At 34.5% G+C, this 18069-nt stretch overlaps 1 protein-coding gene across 1 annotated transcript; it reads right to left on the reverse strand.

The window, feature by feature from the left end:
• Window positions 1–2909: 2909 nt before the first annotated feature.
• LOC148777704 (killer cell lectin-like receptor 2) lies at window positions 2910–14597 on the reverse strand. The gene is made up of 8 exons (XM_088836742.1): window positions 14356–14597; window positions 12793–12864; window positions 12395–12490; window positions 11244–11339; window positions 8035–8133; window positions 7277–7419; window positions 4334–4440; window positions 2910–3792 (listed from the first exon to the last, which is right to left on the reverse strand). The coding sequence occupies exons 2-8, from the start codon at window positions 12860–12862 to the stop codon at window positions 3690–3692; spliced, it is 714 nt and encodes a 237-aa protein (XP_088692868.1). The 5' UTR covers window positions 12863–12864; window positions 14356–14597; the 3' UTR covers window positions 2910–3689.
• Window positions 14598–18069: the final 3472 nt, after the last annotated feature.

The raw sequence follows: 18069 nt of genomic DNA on the forward strand, positions 1-18069 counted from the left end.
AGACAAGAATGAATCAAAATGAAAAGTGGGTCAAAAACATTCATTATGCAGAATATAATCTTTTTGTTTCCAGATGTTTTGGGAAATATTTAATTCATTTTTTTGATGTTAAATTTTGTGAGGAGTTTTCTCCACAGCTGTTGGTGTTACTAGCATTATTAGCAATAAATTTTCTGGTGTTCAAATCCCTCATCTTCAAGTTCAATGCAATCTGAAAGTTTAAATGGCTTGGTATTATGATTTTTTTTATCAAAAGAAATCCAGTTTTGTATTTATAAATTTGGTTTTTAGTGTATATAGTACAAGTATTCGATGGTGAATAAAGCTAAATGAAAAATAGTTTGCCTGAAAATTATTTTGCCTATTATAAGATTTACTCTAAAATTTGGCATTATATGAGGGGGAATATTTATAGAAAATTAATTGTATACTTATCCATTTTATCATTATTTAATGATTGTTCAAATCCAGATTTCTCAAATTACAAAGTAGCTAAATGGTGAAATATTAAGACATTTGAAAAACCCAAGAATCAGTCCTAACCTATGAGGAACAAAGTTCTGGCTATGTTTAAAGGTCATAAAATATTTTTCAGGAAAAACATGAATTTTTATTCCTTTATTTTCTAGTGCTTTCAATTTTCTTAGTAATTTATTTTGTATTAGTCATCCACATATTCATCTAAAATTTAAAAACTATTTGTGTATTGAGATTCACTGACATCAATTCTGTATTCCTTTATCTAAAATATTTTCATAGATCAGTAGTTAATATATCATCATAGTATAACATGTAGAAAACAGAGGGGTATCATTGACTCCACAGTCTTCACTGAACATTGACTGTGCACTTTGAAGTCTACTATGTGATGAAAAGAACTTGAGAGGCAAACAGGCCCTTACCTCATGAACTATATTTGGGAGGACATGTTTTGTTTTGTTTTGTTTTAGGGGCAAAAGCAAATATTTAAGAAAGACACATATTGTATAAAAGACATACATATTTTTTTCTTTTAACAATGTTTTTATTGGATTCTAGTTGATTTACAATGTGTGTTCATTTCAGGTGTACAGCAAAGTGATTCACTTATATACATCCTTGTATCTTCTCTGTTTTTAGATTGTTTTCCCATATAGGCCTTACAGAGTATTGAGTAGAGTTCCCTGTGCTATACAGCAGGTTCTTATTAGTTATATATTTTATATATAGTAAAGTGTATATGTCAGTGCTAATCTCCAGCTTGTCACTGCCTCCCCCATCCCCTGTTGTTCAGTTGCTCAGTCGTGTCCGACTCTGCAACCCCATGTACTGCAGCATGCCAGGCTTCCCTGTCCATCACCATCTCCCAGAGCTTGCTCAAACTCATGTCCACTTTTGTTGTAATTAATAAATCACCATCAAAGCATTTTTAGTAACTAAAATCTGTAGTTCATTTATGCTTCCTGAATTTTTTTTACCTATTTTCTTTTTCTATTCCAGAATCCCATCCAGGTTACGACATGACATTTAGATGTCATGTCTTCTTAGGCTCTCCTTGGCTATTATAGACTTTCCTTATATTTGATGATCTTGATGGTTCTGCAAAGTACTAGGTAGGTATATTTTAGGATAGCCCTCATTTGGATTTGTCTGAAATTTTTCTCATGAGTAGATTGGGGTTGAAAGTTTGGGGGAGGACCATAGAGTGCAAATTTTATCACATCATATTAAGAGAATGAAATGTGAACATGACATCACTGTTGATGTTACCTTTGCTCACTGAGATGGTGTTTATCAGGTTTTCCACTCTAACGTCACTCTTAGTTTCCCCTTCCATATGACTCTATAATCATTTCTTTGGAAGGAAATCATTATGTGCAGTAAGTACTTAAGGAATAAGGAGTCCCATCACCTTCAGGCAAGAGTATTAACATTACTTATTTAGAAATTTTTTGCACAGGAAATCTGTTTCATCTCCCTCATTTACTTAAGTGTTAATCATTTTATACTACTGTGGACTCATGGATATTTTATATTGGGGTTTAAATTCAATACTATTTCTTTTATTGGTTTTTGTTGCTTAAATTGTTCCAGCCTTGGCCATTGGTTAATTCCTTACCTAGTTCCTCAATCCTGTTGACATACCCCTACTGTTTTAAGCACTTCTCCATTTTCAAGAACTACGGAAATCTCCAGGCTCTTCTTATATATACCTTACTCCTATCTTAGAATCAGCCATTTTTTTCAAGTAGCTAAGGTTTTATTTACCAGGTAATGGAATTATAATTAAAAATGGCCACCAAGTAGATTTTTTCTTCTTTGCAAAAAAGATGACAAAATTTTTTTGAAAAAGATAAAGCAGGAGAACACACATCATTTCAAGATATTGGTGAAAGAAGGCAGATATTCAGATCAATGAAACAGGATAGAGGTTTAGAAATAGATCCATGCATATGTGGTCAATTGATTTTGGCAAAAGTGCCACAAAAATTCAACGGAAGTGTACAGTTTTCAAAAAGAGGTGCTGAAATAACTAGACATCTCCTTGCAAAGCATTTTTAAAAAGAATTCAGAAAATTAACTTGAAATGGAATATAGAATTCAATGTAAACTTAGAACTTCTAGAAAAAGGCATAGGAGAAAAATTTTCAAGTTCAGGTTAATTAAAGATTTCTTAATTAAAAGCTTCTTAAATATAAAAATATATGTTTAAAACATTAATTGCACTTCATCAAGTTACACACTTTTGCTCATCTAAACTTCTAAAAACAATATTAAGAGAATACAAGGTACGCTGGAAGGTGGATTTATAAAAGAAATGTCTGATGAAATACTAACATCCAAAATATATAAAGAAAGAACTCTCAGAACTCAATAATAAGAAAATGAACAATCCAATAAAAATAGGCAAAATATTTTAATCAGTCTTTACCATAGGAGATCTGTGGTTAATAAAATCATATGAAAAGATGGTGCACATCATTTATTCATTAGAGATACACAAGTATAATCACAACTTTAGTATACCACACCATTATTAAAATGATTTTAAAGGTTATCAATATTAAATACTGGCAGAACACAAGCAAATGGAATTGTCATACACTGCTAATAGAATATATAATGGTACAGTCTCTTTGCAATATGGAAACACACCCAGAAGTTTGGGCTTACCAGAGAGCACTCAAGCTATTAGTTGTGGTGTAGGTCACAAACACAGATCTGATTCAATATGCTATTTATTTTCTTTCCAGTTACTATACTATCTCTTTGCTAAAACATAAGGAATCAACCAAACGTATATACCATCAGTATAGAATAATGACATTATTCTTAGCATTAAATCTCAGGTAAAATGTACACGACAGTGACAACAGTTTGCAAGATGACTTACTAGATCTGTCTGAGTTGCAGAAATTGAGTATACAGAGCTTTGCGTCCTAAGGTGCATGAGAAGCACTGATACTTTCTCACTCTACCAACCTGTGCTCATAATGGTGTGATCTCAGATCTCCATTTGAAAGAGGCAGAAGTGGAGGGTCCACAACGTATCTCTATCAAGCTAGAATATAGGTGCAGCCCATAACAAAGCAAAGATATTCAGAAATGAGAGATATACAGACTGGACTTCCAAGGGTCTGAGTTTTTATAAGGAAAAGTTGTTGTATGTGTCCTTGGTTGTTGTTTCATTAGGTAGCAAGACAAGCAACTTACTTCTCACAAATAAAGTATATCAGTCTGGAACAGTCATCAGCAGACATCTTCGTTGCTTTAATATATGCACAGTTTCCTTTGTTTGACTCTTTCCAATCACTTAACAGAAAAAAAAAGCACATAAATAAAGTAAAATAGACATTCACTAATGCAGACATAAGAAAGATTGGTCCAAAGTTAAGGTATATTCTTTTCCTTTCCTTGTAATAATCTAAAGCATACTTTATGAGGATTATAACAATCAAGTTGAAAAGCCTTCCTCTCTTCATATACTCATTTTCTGAACTTAAATTCTTTGTATGCATGTGTATGTATGTGTATGCCCATGTATGTGCTCAGTCGCTCAGTCACGTGCGAGTCTTTACAACACCATGGACTGCAGACTGCCAGCCTCCTCTGTTCATGAGATTTCCCAGGCAAGAATATTGCAGTGGGTTGCCATTCTCCAGGGGATCTTCCCGACCCAGGGATCAAACGTCTCCTGCATTGCCAGCAGATTCTTTACCACTGAGTCACCTGTATATGCCCATATATGTATGTATATACATCTACATACGAATGTGTGCATATTCCTGTTTACTTTTAGAAATGTAAACTAGAATCTGGAACTTATTAATTGCTATCTATTCTAGAGACTTACAATTGGAGAGAGGGTATTGACTTATCTTCCCATGTCCATTGTTCTTTGGTTCCTTTACGAGATAATCCAATCCAATAGAAATAGGATAGTTGGCCTTGAATGAAGTTCTGTAGTAAAAAGACATATATTCTATGAGGAAAAAAAGTCTTTCTATTCTTCTAAAATGAAATAATAATCTTTTTATTATTTTTATAACAAAAATTAGAAAGATCAACTTCATCCTGTTTCTGTTCAAATGAAAAAATAATAGAATCTTAGTTGTATTAAATATAGTGAAATATAATATAAATGAAATATAAAATAACACTTAGTTGGCCTTTATTTTTAAAGTTTTTTTGGTGATGGATCTTTTTCTCTAAAGTCTTTGTTGAATGTGTTACAATATCTCTCCTGTTTTGTACTTTGGTTTTTTGATTGAGAGGGATGTAGGCTCTTAGCATCCTGACCAGGTGTCAAAACCATACATCGTGTGTTGGAATGCAAAATCAAAACCACTGTATGCTAGGGAAGTCCTGTACCTATCTCATTTAATCTTCAGACTGAAATCTCTTAATTTGCTTTCAAAACTGATACTTGTAACTGAAGAACAAATTCTGAGCAAAATTGTTTACTTTTTGAGGTCCAGGTGTGATAGATGTGAAGTTCTTACCAATGCCATTTTATATTTTTGTTTCATAAGTACTATGCTTATTTCTTCAAGAGGTAGTGAGCATCTTGAAGGAGTGGTCTTTATGCTATCAGATGAGGTGTTGTACAGGTGACTGGAAATTACTTGATAAGTATAAATGTAACTGATGTTCATCTTGTAACTTAATTTTACAACATGTATGCACATATGTTTGGACTTCCTTGGTTGCTCAATGGTAAAGAGCCTGCCTGCCAATGAAGGTTTAATACTTGGTTCGGAAAGAGTCCCCAGAGAAGGAAATAGCCACCCACTCCAGTATTGCCTGGGAAATCCCACGGACAGAGGATCCTGGCAGGCTACAGTCCATGGGTTCACAAAAGAGTTGGACGCTACTAGTCGAATAAACAACAAACAACAATGCACGTGTGTTATCTCATGTGATCTTCCTAAAATAAGTTGGAAAGAAAATATACCCAGTTTTATTACAAGCAAAGAAACGTGTGAAAAGGAGTAAAATAGAGGGTTTCTGACTATAAATTCCGTTTCCCTATTCTGCTTTACTGTTCACCCTTAGTTTTTATTTTCTTTTTTTTTCCTTTACCATAGAGAAGATGTAAAAACTTAACTTCTCTACCCAGAAAAATAATTACATATATAATCTAGTCATAAAATTTGACATTCAATTTCACGGTTTTCATAGATGCTTTTATTTCATGATGAAGATACACTGTATGAAATGTTAGGGCTTCTGGACTCTAAAACTGATTCTTGAGCCCATCAGACTCCTCTGTCCATGGAATTCTCTAGTCAAGAATACTAGAGCGAGTTGCCATTCCCTTCTTAAGGGGGTCTTCCCCACCCAGAGATCGAACACAGATCTCCTGTATTGCAGGCAGATTCTTTACTGTCTGAGCTGCCCGGGAAGCCCCTTGGAGTAAAAAGGAGGTTAATTCAGGGACTCTACAGATGTCTTCATTTCGGGTTCAGATTTGCTTTGTTTTCTTGATGGTTTTCAAGTTCAAATATTTATAGCTACTTATGAGTTGTTAAAAGCCAAGGATATGGATAATCGGACTAGAACAGAAACGGAGTGAGTCCTGTGTCTCTTTATCTGTGAGAGGATATTAAAAGATTCTCCTCAAACTGGAATGTAAGAATATATATTTCTTGAACAAATAATAGTAAATGATTTTGCTATCCAAATCAAGGTTAGTGATTATGAAACAGTTAAATTTTCTAGTATGAGCTAAAATATAATATGACTTGGAATTAATTAATCTTACATTTTATTTTTGAAATTTTTATTTTTTATTTTTATTTATTTTTATTTTTTTAAAATTTTTATTGGAGGCTAATTATTTTACAATATTATATTGGTTGGTTTTGCCAAACATTGACATGAATCCCCCCCATGTGTACATGAGTTCGCCCTCCCGAACCCCCCTCCCACCTCCTTCCTCCCCTTATCTTCCCTCTGGGTCATCCCCGCATACCAGCCCCGAGCATCCTGTAATGTGCATCGACCCTGTTCTTCCTTTTACCTTAAACTCAGTGGTAATATTGTATTTCTTAATTTTGTTGAAGGTAAAAACACATTTTTTCCAGAAAGAAGAAAGCTACATTTCCATGAAATTATCAGTACGAAAATATAATTATCTCTGATAAAATGACATATTAAAAAATTTTTTTTTCTAATTGCTTCATATTCACCTTTACATTTGCTCTACTGGAAAACTCTGTGCTGTGCTTAGTCATCAGCTGTGTCCAACTCTTTGCAAACTCATGGACTGTAGCCCACCAGACTCCTCTGTCCATGGGGATTCTCCAGGCAAGAATATTGAAGTAGGATGCCATGCCCTCCTCCAGGGGATCTCCCCAATCCAGGGATTGAACCCAGGTCTCCCACACTGCAGGCAGATTCTTTACGATCTGAGTCACCAGGGAAGTGCCTCAAACTGCATGGATTAGATGAATTAAATGAAATTCCAACTTCATTTCTACTTGTATTTCTGACTTTAACATGAATACTATTTAGATCTGAATCAACTTACAACTGTAAACTATGGACACTCAAATATTATCGAGCATTAAGATTTAGCTAACAGGACTTCCCTGGTGGCCAAGTAATTAATAATCTGTCTGCCAATATGGGGGACACAACTTGGATCCCCAGTCCAGGAAGATTCCACTTGCCACAGAACAACTAAACCCATGCACCACTACTACTGAGACCAAGGGCAGCAAGGAAGACCCAGCTCAGCCAATATATATGGCTGAATTAACACAGTGTGAAATGGAAAGCAGAAATACATCACCAGTTCTTTCTTATTGTCTATCTTAAGAAGGGTGGAGGCCATTTGCTTGCAGATTTTTTTACTGTCTTCAAAGTTCTTTAATTCATCCGAAAAATAGTAACACTTCTGTCCACAACACGACCATTTACTTTTACATTCTTTTCCTTGAAAACAAAAGATATTCCCCGGAGACCGTTCAGGGTGTATCTTGAAAGGAATGCTCTGGAATTTAGCTTTAAGGAATCCTTTCTAGTCCTTGTAAAAATATTGATTTCATGAAATGTATGGACTTCATTTCTGAAGTTCCTGGCCTTAGGGAGATGATTTACATCCTCCAAATCTATGCACAAAATTATTAAAGTTCTCTAGGAGATATATCTTAGAAAATTAGTGTTTTTCCCTCACAACCTTTACAGAGAAGACTTCACAAGGGAAAACAACTTCTTTGTATTCTCTAGACTAAAAAAAGTCTCTAGGTACAGGGCTGATTTTAACTTAGCATTGATACATTAACCTAGTACCTGATCTACGTACCCACATGAGGACATATGATAATGATTAGAGAATGTGCTAAAAGAAATGAATGATTTCTTGGTAGAAAAAGTATTATTTTGAGAAATGATGATTTAAAAGGCTGAGTTTTTTTCTCCAATTAAATAAAATGAAAGTTGGACTTCACAATTGGCTGAGCCAAAAGAAAATCCAGTTTGAGCAAATTATCAAGTGATGGAGAGAAACTGAGAAGAAACTAGTTGGTCTCAGGCTTCATATCTACCTACCTCTGTTAAGTGGTTTCTCTTTGAAAGTCATGTTTTTAGATGCAGAATTTTCTTGTGTTCCATTGTCCAATGGAGGTTTTTGTAATCCACCCTGGAAAACTTTACTGTACATAATTAGCTTTAGAAAAACATAACATAGGGCGGACTAAAAAGCATAACTTAAATTTTAATACGTCAGTTAATGTTCAGGAGTTTTATTCCTGTGCTTTTTAGGGAGCTAAGAGTATAAAGAAAGACAAAAATTACATCATAAAAAATCCTTTAGGGATGCTAAGGTATTTGGATTGTTAAGGTTAAAGCTTGTGATCTCAACACTAGCAATGAACAATCTTAAAATAACATTAAGAAAAATGTTCCATTTATAATAGAATTAAAAATAATAAAATATTCAGGAATACATTTAGCAGAGATGTGTAAAACATGTACTTTAAAAACAAAGTCATTAAAAGTTAAGGACCTAAATAATTGGAAAGATATCCCATGTTCACCTTATAACACATATGAAAATTAACTCAGAATGGATCAAGCACACACATGAAAAAGTTAAAACTATGGCATTAGATAACATAGGTGAAAGTTGTGATCCTGGATTAGGCAATGGTTTCTTAGATATGATACCAAAAGCACAAGTAATCAAAGTAAGAGTAAACTAGACTGCATCAAAATTAAAAACTTTTACACATTAAAAGTTACGACAAGAGAGTAAAAAATAATACAAATAATGGGAGAAAGCATTTGCAAATTATATATTTTATAAAAGATTAATATATAGATTAATTATATCCATACAGTGGAATATTTTTTGGCCGTTAGAAGGAATGTCATACTGATACATCCCATCATGAATGACCCTTGGAAGCATTATATTAAGTTAAAGAAGCCAATCACAGAAGACCATGTATTATATGATTCCAAGTTTAAGAAATGTCCAAAATAGGAAAATCTACAGAGATTAAAACAGATTGTCTGTTTGCTTTAGGCTGGCAAATTGGAGACAAATGGGAAGCAATTGCTAATGGGTATGAGATTCATTTTTGTGGTCATGAAAATGCTCTAATATTGATTAAAGTTAGGCTTCCCTGGTGACTCAGATGGAAAAGAATCTGCCTGCAATGCAGGAGACCTAGGTTTGATCCCTGGGTCAGGAAGATCCCCTGGAGAAGGAAACAGCAACCCACTCAAGAATTCTTGCCTGGGAAATCCCATGGACAGAAGAGCCTAGTGGGCTACAGCTCATAGTGTCACAAACAGTCAGATACAACTGAATGACTAACAGTTTCAGTTTCATGGATGTACAACTCTGAATATACTTGAAGTCATTGAATTTTACATAGTAAAAGGAAGAATGAACGATAGGAGAATTATATATTAATAAAAGTAACATATATTTGTTATATACATGATTGTATGTATACACACAGATATGTAATTGAAAGAGTTTGGTTTGTAAATAAATGCTGCAGAGGATGTGGAGAAAAGGGAACCCTCTTCCACTATTGGTGAGAATGTAAATTGATACAGTCTCTAGGGAGAACATCATGGAGATTCCTTTAAAAAACTAGGAATGAAACTACCTTATGAAATAGCAATCCCACTACTGGACATATATCCTGAGAAAACCATAATTCAAAAAGACACATGTACCCTAATGTTCATTGCAGCACTATTTGCAATAGTCAGGACATGGAAGATACATAGATGTCCACTGACAGATGAGTGGATAAAGAAGTTGTGGTACGTATAAACACTTGAATATTTCTTAGCCATAGAAAGGAATGAATTTGAGTCAATTAAACTGAGGTAGAAAAATGCAGAGCCTATTATACAGAGTGAAGTAAGTCAGAAAGAGAAAAGCAAATATCACATATTAATGCATATATATGGAATCTAAAAAAATGGTACTGATGAACCTATTTGCAGGGCAGGAACAGAGATGCAGAGGTAGAGAACGGACAGGTGGGCATGGAGGGGAAGGGGAGAGTGGGATGAATTGGGAGATTAGAATTGACATATATACACTACCAGGTATAAAATAGCTAGTGAGAACTTGCTGTATAGCATAGAAACCTTAGCCTGGTGCTCTGCGATGACCTACATGGGTGGGATGGAGGTCCAAGAGGGAGGGGATATATCTATACATATAGCTGATTCACTTCATTGTACAAGAGAACCTAAAGCGACATTGTAAAGCAATTATACTCCAATAGAAAATAATAATAAAAAGTCACAAAATGGGTTTTAGACAGAGAGAACTGAAATCAAGTTGCTGCTGCTGCTGCTAAGTCGCTTCAGTCGTGTCCGACTCTGTGCGACCCCATAGACGGCAGCCGACCAGGCTCCGCCATCCCTGGGATTCTCCAGGCTAGGGAGTTAGAAAATAGATCATGAATGATTTAGAAAAGTCATCCATGTCCTGTGAAATGGGCCTTGAGGGATGTCTAAAATGTCCATAGGCAGAGGCAGGCTACATGAGGAAGGCTGTCCAGATGAAGAGAATAGCATAAACAAATGTGCTGTAGCTTAGAGAACCTGCAGGGACCAGCAAATGATCTGAAGTTATCTGAAGCCAATTTGTACATAGGGAGGAAAGTTAAAAATCATTTGGTTGAAATAAAACTGTGATTCACAAAACCAAATATAAGTAGGGGAATTTTAACATAATTCAATACAGGATGATACAGTTTCTTGGCATTTTGATGACATGATCATAGATATACTTGGAGAAGTTTATCTGGCAATTGCAATAGTGTTTTGAAAGTCTGTTGACTTTAGGAGGTGACTGTAATAGTATAGGAGAAAAAGCATTGTTGGGTTGTATTAGGTGTTTGTGAGAATAAACAATTTTAAAAAGTAAGTTTGAACTGCAGAATGGAGATTGCAGGAGGATTGGACTATTTATGAAAGGTGTCAGGGAGTACAGAGAAATTAATGTTCACAAAGTATGATCAGTCATCAATAAAAGCTGAAATATAGTCTTTCCTGGAAGTATCCTGAATATGATCCAGGCTGTGTCAGTAAAGAAGACATTAGAAACTTTTGAGGAACTTGGGGATTGTCCAAGGGATTACATTAGTGGTGATGGTGGAAAGGTTTCTTGGGTAGCACTGGAGATCACAGCTTTGGAACCACTGGGCAAAGAAGACTGATAAAAATAGCAATTCCCAAGGGAGGAGACGTTTGGTTCAGGGCACAGGTCTTGTTTAACTTACCCAGAAATCCTAAGATTCCTGTGGTTAAAAGGAGAAGGAAACAGAAGATTCCGAGAATCACTACTGTGAAAAACCAAGGAAATGGAACCGAAGACCCTGTCCAGAGGGGGAAAAAAAAGAGGCTGAGAAGATCAGCAGAGGAAAGATTAAGTTACAGAGCAGGGTTTAGAGGGAGATGGTCCATAAATTCAAGACCCTAACTCTTGAATGTCTTCAAACTTGAAATTATAAATTGAAATGGATAATGAACAATTTGAAACATCAGTGAACTGAAAGTTATTCTGTTCTGTTAACTGTATCTCTTAGGAAAGTCACTTATTCTAACTTTATCAAAATAACCCTCTGATTCATCTCTATGATTTATGAATACAAAGCAAATATCAAATATGGGTATTTGGTTTTTGAAATGAAAACATACTTCTAAAACATATCTGTATAAGTCAAATTTATTGACCCATGATCAGAGTATATTTATAATTTTGTAAATATTGTGTGCTTCCATGCATACAAAGTATATATATATATAAATACCCATCATTTTCTCATTGGAACTTTGCTGTAGTTTCATCAGTAGAAGAAATTATAACTCCAAACATGTATCAAATAATGTTATCATTCATTGTTTCTTGAAACTTCATAGAAAAAGTGGATTATAATATCAGGAAAGTCACAATTGTTTCCAAACAAATCGAAAAGAATGAATTTTCCCACTTGATTGCTCAGTTACGAATTTATGTATCTAGCACCCAAACTACATTATTTATCTGTAATATACTAACTATGGACATTCCATTTTCAATACTACTTTTTTTGTTTATGTTATAGGATGTAGTTTAAGCAACCACGTGAAACTGGGCAGGCTTAGTAATTTGGTACCATGGTAAACTCAGCAACTGGAGGACATGTAAGCTAGGTCTGGCTTCCCTTGTGGGTCAGTGGTAAAGAATCCACCTGCCAAGAAGGAGATGCAGGTTTGATTTCTGGTTTGGGAAGATCTCCTAGAGAAGGAAATGGCAGCCCACTCCAGTACTCTTGCCTGGGAAATCCCATGGACAGAGGAACTTGATGGGCTAAGTCCATGGGTCGCAAAAAGAGTCTTACACGACTTAGTGAATAAACAACAACAAGCTAGGCCTCTACATAAATTTTACCTTTTTCTTCAGGTGATTCAGTTCTTGTTATCTTTCTCTGGTTGGACTGCGAAGTGACTGTTTTCACTTCTGTGTAGATTAGCTGCTCTTTTGTCTCTGGAGATTAAAAGAGAAATCTTTTAATAGTCACAGTATTTCTCAGAAAGCATGTAGGTTATAAATATGTTTGAATAGAGTTGACAAAGTTTTATTTTTACCAAATGAAGGAGATTTATGTAACTTTTTCTTCTTACTAAGTAAAGTCCACTATGCAAATCTTTTAAATGACAAAATCTTTAGAATGAGTTAGACATAATGTGTCATATGCTAAATTAAAATGAAATTCCTTACAAAAATTGTTTACCGAGGGAAAGAATAATATCATAATTCAGTAGGGATTGGGAGAAAGAAACACTCACTTTCTTTTCGCGTCGGCTTTTTGGAAGGAATGTGTTTCACCGTTGCATATGCTGCATGTTTTCCACTCATCTCTAAAAAATTTTAATAACAATGCTAAGACACATAAATCTACAGGTTTCTTTTTTTAAACTAAGTTTTCAGGTTCTATCTTTCTGGGTTCTTTGTGTATTACTGACATCATTATTTCATGCCATTTAATTACTGATGCATGATTTTACTTTTGCAATTTTCTTTTAAGATTTTTATCTCAGATTATTTTCTTTCCCATTCTTAAAATTATCAGTTAGCATCTCTTTAGATATCATTTCACCTATTACCTGGAGTTCTCTAAATGTGGTATATACTTCAACTTTAAAAGGGTAACAGTGCTATGATATATGAAATATTCATACTATACTTAAAAACTGTCTCTATCCAGAAAAATGCCAATATAAGTTTTATGAGTCATTTAGTATTGTAAAGATAGTGTTACATAATGTATTCTAAAATTTCTCTTTCCTCAGTTCTCCTGATATTTTTCTATCTTTTTATCTTCATTCTTTTTTCATGATTAAAGGTATTTTACTTCCCATTATCTCTGAAAGAACCTCTTCCAACAAGTTGTTAAAAATGAAAGCCCTGCAAATGCGATTTGAGTTGATTTATTTGTAATTAAGTAATCCTGTAGGATGTGTGGCATTATGTCCATAATATTTGAATGTACAGGTTAAAAGCAACCAATTTTCCTTGAAATAAATTAATATTTATATATAAGTATTTGTATAAATATATTTATATTAAATTAATATTGCTATTTGCAATTTTTGATAAGCTAATTTACTTCAAATAGTTTAAATATAATTTTGATAATAACAACAATATTCTATGTAATAGAATTCTCATAACAAGCAAATTAAAAATTCTTATGTTCACTAGTTTGCCAGTGTCATCAAATAAAATACATTTTACACATTTTCATTTCTTCAGAGAATTAAGCTACATTGTATCTTTTATAATATGATTAAAATATATAGGCCTCTGTGTTCATAATATTCACTTACAGCATTTAAAGTTTCCTAAAGATAACTTCTCATAAGACAACACAATTGTACAGAAATAGATTTATAATGCTTTTAAAAATTCTTTACCATATTTAGAATATATGAGGAATATGGAAGCTACATCACATATATAAGAAAATTCTGGATATAGGTGTGAAATAGAGATACTGTTGTACAGACAAGAACAACTAATCACTGATTAAATAATTATTTTATTATTCATATCCTTCCTTCATTGATGTGATCATTTGGTCTATCCACTCAGTTAATCCAAGAGATATATTGAAATATTGGCTAACAACACTATCGGTTGTATTCAATGGTAAACCATGAAAAAAATGAGGCAATTTACCTTGTAAAGTAATTTTTAAATCTGAATGACTTGCTCTTTTTCCTACAAGATTAAATTTACTGAATTACTTTTTAAAATCTCTATTCTTTGTGCTCCATATATGTAACCAAATGGCACTAGTTATAATGATATACACTGAGAGCAACAGCTATAGGTATAGTTGGTGATACCTGTGTTAGTTCGGCGATTTCTGCTGAAGTCTGGTCCAAAGAGAAAAGGTAAACCCCAGTGGGCAAATGGCACAGATGAATGAACTGGACTCAGGATGGCTCTTCTGTCTGACTTACTTCACTCGGTATGAGTTTCTAGGTCCAATCAGCTGTATCCAGTACAAAATAAAAAGGTTAAAAAAAAAGAAGATGGTTCTTCTGGGATCTAAATATGACTGGTTCTTGCTCCAAAGGAGCTTCAGTATTTGCCAGCTTCTTGTGAAGATGTAAGAAAGCAGCTCGTATTTGAACTTCAGGCTTTACCATTTGCTTTTTTTTTTTTTTTTACAGAGAAAGGTCGTATTTTAACAGGGCAGATGACTGAGAAAAATAATTTAAAGGGCCATACCCACTATGCACAGAATCCAAACACTGCATGTTTATAAAAAAAAAGCCGGAGGGGGGGTCATTAACACCACTATGACCACCACCAAATGCTAGGATTCTAAATATAATCCTTATATCAAACACTAGTTTGAGCTTCAGACACTCGTTTGGGCTTTAAATAGCAACTGTACATAATGATATATTTAAATCCATCTTCTAAACTACACTAGTGTTAACTCAGTGAAAATATATGAATGCTAATATTCCACCTTTCTTCACATTATTCTGAAGGGAATTTTGGATAATACATTTTAAGATGTTAAGATTTGTTAGCTGGAGAGCCAGTCAACCCCTGGTTCTCTTAAAATATACCTGAATTCAACTGCTTTATTTTTTGAAACATTTTTTTGAGCACATGAATCTTTTACAGTCTACTTTTCAGTTCATTCCAGTACAAGTATACTCTATAATCTCTAAATATACTCTCTACGTATAAGCTTCAGGTTTTGAGATTTTTTATTTCATTCCCCTTAAGTGTGTACTCCAACAATAAAGAATAGAAATATATTGGCTTACCCTCTTAAGTAAGTGTGTTATTCGATCAGCCCTGTCACTCTTTGCAAGTCCATGGACTGCAGTCTGCCAGGCTCCTCTGTCCATGGAATTCTCCAGGCAAGAATACCCAATTGGGTTGCCATTTCCTTCTCCAGGGGATCTTCCCAACCTGGAGATCAAATCCTGGTCTCCTGCATTACAGGCAGATTCTTTACTGTATGATAAACCTTACCCTCTTAGTGGTAAAGAATCCACTTGGGAATGCAGGAGACACAAGAGATGTGGGTTTGATCTTCCCTGAATCGGGAAGATCCCCTGGAGAAGGAAATGGCAACCACTCCAGTATTCTTGCCTGGAAAATTCCATGGACAGAGGAGCCTGGCGGGCTACAGTCTATGGGGTTACAAAGAGTTGGATATGACTGAGCACACTCATACACACACACACATACACACCCTCTTAGTAGTCTAAAGTAGCAGTTCCAATAGTGCGATGAATAATGATGGTAATGCAGTTTAAGTACATGGGTTTTAACTCAGTAGAAAAAGACAGTTTTATCTGTTGTCACCATTCAATAATAATAAAAAACACAATAAGAAATGTATTTCAATTGTGGATTTCATTAATATAAAAAAAACATTTTGGAGTGGTGCATTTGTAAGAGCTTTCCATTAAGTTCTAGTATGGAGAAGTGATGACAAAAGGAAAACCTATTTTGATATAAAAATAATTTGTTAGCAAATTTTCAAAAAGAATGAGTGTAATAAAAAAGTAACCCTATGTAGGCTGTAAAAGAGGAGTGTTATTTATGTTCTGGTTATATGCTCTTTGGGGCTTTGTAATCGTCCCTTCTTAGTTTTGTCTTGCTTTCTTCAACTGCTCTGTGTGTGTGTGTGTTAGTTGCTCCGTCCTGTCTGATTCTTTGCAACCCAATGAACTGCAGCTTGCCAGGCTCCTCGGTCCATGGGATTTCCCACGCAAGAATACTGGAGTGGGTTACCGTTTCCTTATCAACTGGAATAGACTTCATCTAAAACAACCATCTGGTGAGCTCAACACTCAACACCATGTAATTGTAATACTAGAACCTGAAAACATTTGCTTAGGCCTTAGCTTCTCACATTTGCAAGTCCACTGAATATTTCCACTTCTTCCTGATCACTAGTTTCTCCATTTAATTAAAAAATCAATTATCTCACTCACTTCTTGATCATTTTTCTTTATAATATTTTACCTCTCTACAGAAATTTCTTTTTTAACCAATGATATAATGTGCCCCATTATTTCTAAATGTCACTAATTCTTTAATCTTCCACATTTAACATAGTTCTCTTAGTCTTTACTACGATTAGGCTTCACCTTACAAATTGGTTTCTCCAAATTTAAAAATTAATTTAGCCAGATTACTGAATCTTTTCCAGCACTGTGCTAAGCACTTCGCATTCATTTAACCCTGAAAGAATTTGAAATTTGTGAAAAATAAGTATCAAGTATTTTTTATAAGGTGATAATACAACCTGACAAATATTCTTGACTTTGTGTTGACTTTTCTTTTGTCTTAATTTCAAGAACATACTCATGTAGATAAACACAAACACATCCACAACTGATGAACATTGAGCAGCCTGTTATTTCATATAAGCCTCAGTCTTTAGTTAGCAGCAAAAGAAACAAACTCAAAGAACTCAAAATTTCAAAATACGGAAAAGAGCATGATGTTAAAAAACTGTTAGCATTGGAAACCTAGTATTTGCATCTGCAAAGTATACTTCTTAATAATAATCCTGGTGATATCACATTTTTCAAAATGTTATGTATTCTCTATTTATCCTATTACAAAAATTAAAAATCGATATGTATTTTCTGACTTTCTTTATATACAGAGCACATTGGAAGTTTATTTTGCTTTCTGTCTTGGTATTTTAATAATATGAGCTAACAGGTCACAATTATTAGTATTCAGAAATAGTTTTACCATGTAAGCAGAGTTCAAGCAAAATTTTAACAAGACAATAATTGCTCAAAAATATTTAAATATTAGTCAGTGCCCCTGTTTGAGTTTCTTAGCCATACAACAAATTCCCATTGGCTATCTATTTTACATATGGTAATGTAAGTTTCCATGTTACTCTTTCCATGCATCTCACCCTCTCCTCCCCTCTTCCCATGTCCATAAGTATATTCTCTATGTTTCTCCACTTCTGCCCTGTAAATAAATTCTTCAGGGAGATGGGAGGGAGGTTCAAAAGTGAGGGATATATGTATACCTATGGCTGATTCGCGTCTGCGCCACCGGAGCCGGTGTCTCTCACTTCTGCGCTGCCGGAGCCAACGTCTCTCGCGTTTGCCAAATTCAGACTTAAATTGAAGAAAGAAGGGAAAACCACTAGACCATTTAGATATGACCTAAATCAAATCCCTTATGATTATACAGTGGAAGTGAGAAATAGATTTAAGGGACTAGATCTTATAGATAGAGTGCGTGATGAACTCTGGACGGAGGTTCATGACATTATACAGGAGATAGGGACCAAGACCATCCCCATGGAAAAGAAATGCAAAAAAGCAAAATGGCTGTCTGAGGAGGCCTTACAAATAGCTGTGAAAAGACGAGAAGCGAAAAGCAAAGGAGAAAAGGAAAGATATAAGCATCTGAATGCAGAGTTCCAAAGAATAGCAAGGAGAGATAAGAAAGCCTTCCTCAGTGATCAGTGCAAAGAAATAGAGGAAAACAACAGAATAGGAAAAACAAGAGATCTCTTCAAGAAAATTAGAGATTCCAAGGGAACATTT

This window comes from Moschus berezovskii, chromosome 6 (genome assembly GCF_049115385.1).
Source record: "Moschus berezovskii isolate FMDL1 chromosome 6, NW_MosBer_1.0, whole genome shotgun sequence".
In the NCBI taxonomy this organism is placed as follows: Eukaryota; Metazoa; Chordata; class Mammalia; order Artiodactyla; family Moschidae; genus Moschus; species Moschus berezovskii.